The following is an 8,743-nucleotide window of genomic DNA, read 5'->3' on the forward strand; positions in this document are numbered from 1 at the left end:
TTTACTTTTTAGATCCAACCGAAGATGATCGTTGAAGAGATTGATCCGGCAACTGCCGGACCACCTCAGGTGAAAGGACCAGTGGTAGAGGCTATCACCAATTCGAAGGGTCACGAGGCACAAGAGCAACCCAAACATTCGACTTTGAAGCCGAACTGTTTATTTCCTCCCCCTGAAGAAGGTTCTCATGATCAGGCACCGAAGTTATCACAGGCTGATCAGCGAGACAGGAAGATGAAGTTCAAATCGGATCAAAGAGAAAGGATCCAGACATCCAAAGGAAAAAAGGTGTTGTCAAGCGACATGCGACTTCGACATCCAAATTGAAAGGTCGAAAGCTGAAAACAATGAAGATCCGGAGGATTTGCCATACTCCGATGAGGAGCTGGAGCTCCTGGAACGTGAGACATAGATGCTTCAAGCCAAACTTGAACGACAGCGTGAAATCCATCGTCTCCGTCGTGAACTTCAGCAGGCTTCGATTAAAAATCAAGAGCAAGACGATGATCACTACATCGATGACGAAGACGCCGATTACGAGTATGAGCTGTCAGCAGAATCGACATACTCACAATCTCGAGGACGTCGACAGCGCACAATATCGTCTGCCGACGTTTCTCAGCGAACTGAGTCCACATAATCTATCTCGCATGAGAAATTTGCCAAGATGCAAGAGGAAATCGCTCAGATGCGCACCATAATGAGAAACCAGTCAGGATTTGAAATTGTATCTGAAAGCCCCCTGTCGTTGGTTCTTGAAAAAGCACGCATTGACAGGACGTTGAAAATGCCTGCCCTCGATCATTTCGACGGATCTTCGGACCCGTTAGCATTTCTAAATACTTTTGATGGTCGCATGGCTTTCTTCGGCCACTCGGAGATCGCTAGGTGTCAGTTTTTCTCCACTTGCCTTCAAGGCACGGCTCTCCGATGGTACAGTAACTTGCCACCCCGGTCAATCGACTCGTGGAGAACTTTAAAAAGCAAGTTTCAAGCTCGATTCTCTAGCAACTACAAAGGAATCAAAGTTACAACATCCTTGATGACAATGCACCAACGCTCTGGTGAAAGTCTCTGGAGTTTCTTAACCCGGTTCAGGGAAGAGATAACAGAAATTCCAGACTTAATAGAGCAGATGACTGTCAATTTCCTGACGGCAGGTATCGATAAATCCAGGCATGAGCTAATTTTAGAAGAAATCTTTGAAAAAAGGCCAAAAACCCTCCAGGACGCATTCCAAATTATAGAACATCGCGTGATGCTTCAAGAAGCAGTAAGCTGCATACAATCCCCCCGGTGGTCGTCAAAATACGAACGATGCCGCATCTATAGTCCACGATCCCCCGCGAGGGAAAGGCGCCGAGAACGTCGCCGATCACCCCCACCACGCACATCGGATCTCCCTCAGAGGGATAGAAGAGAAAAAGATTGGCAGCCCCGCAATCAATCTGAAAGAGAGTTTACTAAACTCAACACCGAAAAGACGACAATTTTGGCAGTGTTAAAAAGAGAGCCAGACTACCGTCCTCCAAGACCCATGAAACCGGGCAGGCCCCCAAGCTCCAGATACTGTGAATATCATGAGGATACTGGCCATACAACAGAGCAATGCTTTCAACTCAGCAATCTCATCGAAGGAAAAATTCATCGAGGACAACTAGTCCACTATGTACAACACGATGATGAGCCCAGGCGCCACCATCGAGGTGAGGAAGATCGTGTAATCGACGTCATTTTTGGCGGTATAGCCGTCGGGGGCCTCTCCCCCAATTCTCGCAAGCTTTACGCTCGAGAAGTTTTTAATGTCAATCCCTCGGCAACTAAACGCCCTCGAGCGAATCCCTCCCCATTCATCTCTTTCTCCGATGATGATTACCGTCCCGGTCTCATCGAAGGCCACCAGAATGCTCTTGTCATCACAACGTGTGTGGGAAACAATACGGTTAAGAAAATGCTGGTCGATAATGGTAGCTCCGTCGATGTGCTATATCATCATGCTTTTTCCCGAATGGACATCGGAGATCGAAGACTTAAAAATTCCCGAACCCCGTTATACGGGTTTACAGGCAATGAAGTCCATGTGGTAGGAACCGTCGACATACCAGTGCTTTTTGGTTCTCCACCATGTCAGGTTTGGAAAGTGGTCAAATTCCACATGATTAGTGCTTCCTCAAGTTTCAACGCCATATTGGGGCGAACAACGATTACTGCACTCCGAGCTATAACATCTATCTCCCACTTAAAAATGAAGTTTCCCACAGACTTCGGTGTTGGAGAAATGATCGGTGATCAGGCAACAGCAAGACAATGCTACTTAACCACCGTTTCTCCAAGAAAAAAGACTGACGAAGAATTAGACGTTAATCAAGTGCTCGACATCAACCCCAGGGACCTTGTTGACCCGCCCACTAGCAATTCTTGCTCTCCCGTCGAAGAAATTGAAGTGTTCGAAGGTAATCCTGAGAAAACTACAAGGATCAGCAAAAATCTTCCTGATCAGTTAAAGAAAGATATCACGTGCCTTACCCGTGAATTTTCTGACATTTTCGCCTGGGATCCAAAATATATGCCTGGAATTCCCGAGGTCGTCGGCCGACACTCTTTACACATCAGTAAACACATCAGGCCAGTGAGGCAAAGACACCGTACATTTTCTGCTGAGAAAAGAGCGGCCATCGACCAAGAGATTAATAGGTTACTCGAGGCCCATTTCATTGAGCCAATACAGTTCCCCACATTGATCTCGAATGTGGTCCTGGTCAAGAAAAGTAATGGAAAGTGGAGAATGTGCATCGATTACTCAGATGTAAATAAGGCATGTCCTAAAGACTTTTACCCACTCCCGAATATCGATCAACTCATTGATGTAACATCGGGGAATGAACTTCTCTCTTTTATGGATGCCTTTTCGGGGTATAATCAGATTAAGATGGACTCACAAGACTGGCAGCAGACTGCATTCATCATACACCGGGGAGTCTTCGGCTACCGAGTGATGCCTTTCGGTTTAATCAACGCCGGAGCTACTTTTCAACAGATGATGGATAAAATATTCACCTCGCAGATCAGGAGAAACATGTTGATATATGTCGACGACATGATCACAAAGTCGAAGATTTCCTCCGACCATGTGTTAGACCTTCGCGAAATATTTGAAAACGCAAGGAAAAACAACATGCGGTTAAACCCAGCTAAATGCTCATTTGGTCTTACTGCCGGAAAATTCCTTGGCTTTTTGGTCACACAAGGAGGTATCGAAGCAGATCCATCTCAAACAAGAGCAATCTTGGAAATGTAAAATCCAAAATCAGTAAAAGATTTACAAAAACTAACCGGTTGCATCGCCGCACTTCGAAGGTTTATTCCCCAATCGTCAAAAAGATGCCTTCCCTTTTTCTCAGCAATAAAGAAAGCTTCCAAGTCCTCGCACTTTGAGTGGAGCGAGGAATGCGAAAAGAATTTCTCCGAGCTAAAAGCATTCCTAACAAACCCACCCATCCTCACTCGACCTTTACCTGGCGGGCCTCTGAAGGTATACCTCTCTGCATCCGATGAAACTGTCGCGGTCGCACTGGTTCAGGTCGATGAATGAAAAGAAATCTTGGTATACTACATTAGTCACTCTCTTCGAGATGCCGAAGTCAGATACCCGCAAGTAGAAAAATTGGTCTATGCTTTAGTTATCGCAAGCCGAAAACTGAGACACTATTTCCAGGGAAGGGAGATTCATGTGCTTACGAATCAACCCCTAAAGAGGATCCTACACAAACTCGACATGACGGGTAGACTTGGTGCGTGGAAAATTGAATTAAGTCAGTTCTACATCGAGTATAAGCCTCGAACTGCGATAAAAGCCCGGGTTCTTTCAGACTTCGTTGCCGAGTGTCAATTCCAAGCTAAAGCCCAGAGCTTCGACGAAAATTATTTAAGACCGTGGTTACTATTCATCGACGGATCATCGACAGCCGACTCTGCAGGAGCGGGAATTATTTTAATAAGTACGGGGGGATTCAAAGTCCAGCAAGCTCTAATGTTTGAATTCCCAGCTACAAATAATTTTGCCGAATACGAGGCACTTATCGCAGGGTTAAGACTGACGACGAACCTTGAAGCTGAAATTATTGACATATTTGGAGATTCTCAGTTAGTCTCGAAACAAATAAGCGGGGAATTCAAGACACATATTGAAAAAATGACTCAATATCTGGAAAAAACACAAGAACTACTCAAGAAATTCTCCTCATGGAAACTTTCGAATGTCGATAGAGAAGAGAACCAGTGGGCCGACTCCTTGGCCAAGTTAGCATCCTCCAATCTACCAATCAATCTCAATCCGGTATACGTCGACGTCCTAGCAACTCCCGCCATCGATGAGTTTTCTATCAACCAGATCCAGAGTAGCTCCGACTGGCGAAAGCCATTTCTCGAGTACATTTTCGACAACAAACTCCCAGACGAGAAACGCGAAGCTCGCTCACTCATGTTCAAGGCAAGAAATTATTGTGTAATTGGTTCATCGCTATATCGGCGCGCTCTATCTGAACCACTCCTCCGATGTTTGACATTAGAAGAAGCTCATCTAGCAATGGTCGAGGTACACACAGGAATCTGTGGTGATCACCTCAGGGGAAAGAACCTAGCCCTTAAAATAATCAGACAAGGTCTGTATTGGCTCACAATTCAGAAAGATTACGACGAATATGTTAGAAAATGCCAAGCATGTCAACTACATGGAAACGTAGATCACCGATCCACGACTAAGCTCAATTCTGTCCTCGCACCATGCCCTTTCTTTCAGTGGGGCATCGATATCGTAGGACCCTTTCCAAAATCTAAACATCAGTGCCAATATATCGTGGTCACGGTGGACTATGCTACAAAATGGGTCGAAGCAAAACCTCTTTCAAAGATCAGAGAGAAGGAAATGATTGAATTTTTCATGGAATATATGGTATTTCGCTTTGGAATCCCGCGAATCCTAGTCTCAGACAATTGGACGCAGTTTGTGGGGGCATAATTTGAGAAAACCTTAGAAGAGTTAAAAATCCAACATATCAAGGCCTCAGTCACATATCCACAAGCCAATAGACTTGCAGAGATAACGAACAGAACCATCCTACAAGGGTTAAAGAAAAGAATTGAAGAAATTCCTCGCTGATGGGTTGATGAACTGCCAAATGTGTTGTGGTCATAAAGGACAACCCCTCGAAGCTCGACAGGTGAGACCCCTTTTCGCCTAGCGTATGGCGTCGATGCAGTCTTGCCAGTTGAAATAAGCCTAAATTCCCCAAGGGTCGAGGTTTTCGACCCTTCCCTCGCACTCGAGGGTTTGCGATTTCACAATGACTTGCTTGAAGAAACAAGAGAGGAATCTCAACTACGCATGATCGCGCAGCAAGAGAAAACTGCAAATTACTTTAACAAGAGAGTCAAGAGCAAGCACTTTAAAATAGGGGACCTCGTCCTCCGAGATTCCGCTGCATCCCAACCTACTATCACAGGAAAGCTCAAGCCAACGTGGGAAGGCCCATACAGAGTTTCGAGGATCGTCAGCATGGGAACTTATGAGCTCTCACACCTCGACGGTTAGCCAATCAAGAACGCCTGGAACGGTATCCACCTCAAGAAATTTTATCAGTAACGTGCTCATATGTGTAATATTTGAAACTTCAAGGCTACAACTGCCCTACCAAAATTAATCCCCAATGCAATGAGGGTCGTTATGAGATCCCCATCGAGGGACACTTAATTTATGATTATGAAAGCTTTTAAGTTATCTTTCGAATTTTCAACCATACTTAAAGGCGCCTCAAATAAGAAAGGCGTACGAAAGGAAAAAGAAACTTACACAAAACATGAGTTGTAACTCTTTAAAAGGGCATTTATATAAAATAAATTCTCCAAATTTCATGAACTCATGATAAGATCTCATGAATTGATCATGAAAAGTGACCAAAAAAAAATCTCTCGAAATTCGACGATTACTAAGTCAAACTCGAGAATACGAGCCCAACACATATGGCTAATCAAAGAAAATTTAAAACTTGTCGTATATAAACCCCACCTTATTATCTGTGGCGCCGAATTTCGCTACTTATTATCCCCTTTCATGCAGTAAATTGTAAAAAATATAGACAAACAAGGTTATAATTGAACAACTTTCACTCATTAGTTTCCGGTCATTTCACCGAGAACAAACCTAGTTAGTATTTTGAACTTAATCGTTTTCTAACGCAAGTATGGAAAAATAACAGTTCAGTGGTTACTTGTAGCGGTGTGCGTGCTACATCTTCAATATTCAGATTAAAAGAATTCTCAGGCCGAAAATTAAAAAGATAGATTTTTACCCAAGCTAGGGCTTACATTTTTCTCTATCCACTCAACATTAGAGTTCTTAACACTTAGTTTTATCACAGAATATAACATAACTTGGGAATGAAAGGGGGGTACGCAGTTTTGATTTCGTCAATAATTTTGTGAAAACTATAAAATGTTGTTTCAAGTAACCATCATTACCAAAAACCAGCAGCAATAACAAATCAGTTCGAGAATCATCCAACAAATACCAAAGGTTCAGAAGTACTATTATTATTACATCACAAACGGGGCATTCCCCGCCTTCAAGCATCATCGTTAGGAGAAGGATCCTTATGCAGTATTCCTGGCATGAGCAAAATCACGAATATGATCGTCAAATGAATGACCATCTATATCAACCCCAGCACTCGATAACCTCGTCAAACAATGACCATAACCTTCACCCAACGCCTTTGCGATATCCTCAATGATCTTCTCCAATTCCACCTTCATCTGACAGTTATCTTCAATCAAGGTTCGGTTGGAAGCAGCTAGGTCAACAAGGTCTTTCTCAGCCTTCTCCCGCATCCCCTTCTCATCGTCCCTCGACAGAGTAACATTGCGTAAGGCTTCCTCCAATTCAGCTATCTTCTTATTAGAAACATCACATTCTGCTTCCAACTCGCTAACCCGTGTGCTTAACTGAGTATTAGCCACTGTCAACTCACCAGCCCTGTGATCCGCCGCCGAATACAAATCTTCAAACCTCTTCTTCTCTCGAGTCATTGACCCAAGATCAGCGCTAAGCTTAGAGGTCGACCCGCCATCATAATCGTTCTTGAATTCACTCATGATGTAAGTGAAATCCGAAAGGAACTAGAAAGAAAACAAAATACATACGTCAAAATGGAACTACAAAATCAAACAAGAAACAATATTAGGCATCAGAGATGCATACCCGACCAACACGACCCATACATCTGTCCACTAAGTCACTGCGCTTCTTAGCAGAATAAGACACCATGTCTTGTGGAAGCTGGAAGGCCCTAAAAACCTGTAGCGGCACTGTCGAGCCTCCGGTCCACCTCTCGTTAGGCTAAATCTCCACGCGCACGACATCCCTCGATGCATTGACATCTGAAGACGTCTTTAAAAGCCCCTTTCCTCCGACGATTGTCAGTATTTTATTCAACGGTACACAATCAGCCACAACCCTCGCACCATCGACATCCGAACGCTGCCTTTTCCTAGGCACCAGCTCAGGATCATCCGCAACAACTTCTTCACGATCTTCTACAACCCGATCACCATTGTCATCCAGCAATTCAATGGAAACAGACCCGCCAACTTTGGATTCCCCAACATTCGAACCACCCACTCTCACTCCCTCGCGAGCTGACCCACTTGCTTTCTGAATTAGGAACATCATCGCCTTATCCATTTTTTCCCTCGAACTCCGCTGTCAAGCACATTCTTCAAAGAGCTTCCAGCAACTACAGAAAAAGATGATTCTTAATTAAACAATAAAGAAAAACAGAACAAGAAAAAAATGACAGATATAAAGGGAACATATCCTTACGAGAATGACTCTCCAAAAATGCACTTTCCTTTAGTTATAAATGGGAATATAAAGACATCGACCCATGAAAATCAACCAAAAACTCAGAATCATACTTGTCTAGTCTATTCAAAGCATCAAGGGCCTCTCGACTAACTTTACGACAAGACTGTACAAACTCTAAGTCAGGACCCCCAAAATACAACCACTTAGCGTGATACCCGGAGATCGATGAACGAACACTAACTATCTTCATTCGCTTATGTCGCGAATCAAAATAAACTTGACCCTCGTGATATCGAACCCCATAAATAGAAAAGAATAACGGATTCGTAGGAACCCGACCCTTTTCATGACACAACGCAATAAAACCATTTACTTGAGTAACAGAATTGGGAGTCAGTTGCGCGACACCATACCCTATTGCCTCGAAAAGTGCTAACTGGAAAGGGTGCATCGGAAGTCAAAGTCCAAACTCAAATAACAACAAAGGGATCCCATGCATGCCATACTCAGGCATCATCCAGACCCGGTCGTTAGGACCCGGAACCCGATACCTATACCCGTTACCAAAATCGACCCAGTTCTTTAATTTACTCGAAGGCACAGGCTTGTTCACATAAAAACTAATATAGTCTAAACTCGATTTATCCCCAAATTCAAGCCTACCCATCGATAAATTATCTGCTAACTTTCGCTCCCTAAACGCTACAGTCCTGGGACTCAAAGGAACGGGATCCCGGGACTCAACACATTCATCCCTAGACAACTCACCCTAATTCATAAAATCAAAGGAATTGCAATTCTCTAGGTTCTCAGTAATCTCTAGGTGGTCAAGATTAAGCATGGATTCTTGATCCCCCTCATCGAGAGGCCTCTTCCCAGGAT

At 43.8% G+C, this 8,743-nt stretch overlaps 2 protein-coding genes across 2 annotated transcripts; both read left to right on the forward strand.

The window, feature by feature from the left end:
- Positions 1-667: 667 nt before the first annotated feature.
- On the forward strand, positions 668-3,592 carry LOC141696464 (uncharacterized). Its single transcript, XM_074500604.1, has 2 exons — positions 668-3,251; positions 3,402-3,592. Exons 1-2 carry the CDS (start codon positions 668-670, stop codon positions 3,590-3,592), a joined length of 2,775 nt encoding a protein of 924 aa, XP_074356705.1.
- A 183-nt stretch (positions 3,593-3,775) lies between these two features.
- On the forward strand, positions 3,776-5,590 carry LOC141696465 (uncharacterized). Its single transcript, XM_074500605.1, has 2 exons — positions 3,776-5,001; positions 5,197-5,590. The coding sequence occupies exons 1-2, from the start codon at positions 3,776-3,778 to the stop codon at positions 5,588-5,590; spliced, it is 1,620 nt and encodes a 539-aa protein (XP_074356706.1).
- Positions 5,591-8,743: the final 3,153 nt, after the last annotated feature.

The sequence above is a fragment of the Apium graveolens genome, chromosome 11, assembly GCF_009905375.1.
Source record: "Apium graveolens cultivar Ventura chromosome 11, ASM990537v1, whole genome shotgun sequence".
NCBI classification, from domain to species: Eukaryota; Viridiplantae; Streptophyta; class Magnoliopsida; order Apiales; family Apiaceae; genus Apium; species Apium graveolens.

Excerpts from the sequence above, each read along its gene's own strand:
- LOC141696464 (XM_074500604.1), top strand. The coding sequence starts at position 668 with ATGCAAGAGGAAATCGCTCAGATGCGCACCATAATGAGAAACCAGTCA. Across the intron at positions 3,252-3,401 it reads CTTTTTGGTCACACAAGGAG|CAATAAAGAAAGCTTCCAAG; the intron begins GTATCGAAGCAG and ends CCTTTTTCTCAG.
- LOC141696465 (XM_074500605.1), top strand. The coding sequence starts at position 3,776 with ATGACGGGTAGACTTGGTGCGTGGAAAATTGAATTAAGTCAGTTCTAC. Across the intron at positions 5,002-5,196 it reads GTCTCAGACAATTGGACGCA|GACAACCCCTCGAAGCTCGA; the intron begins GTTTGTGGGGGC and ends GTGGTCATAAAG.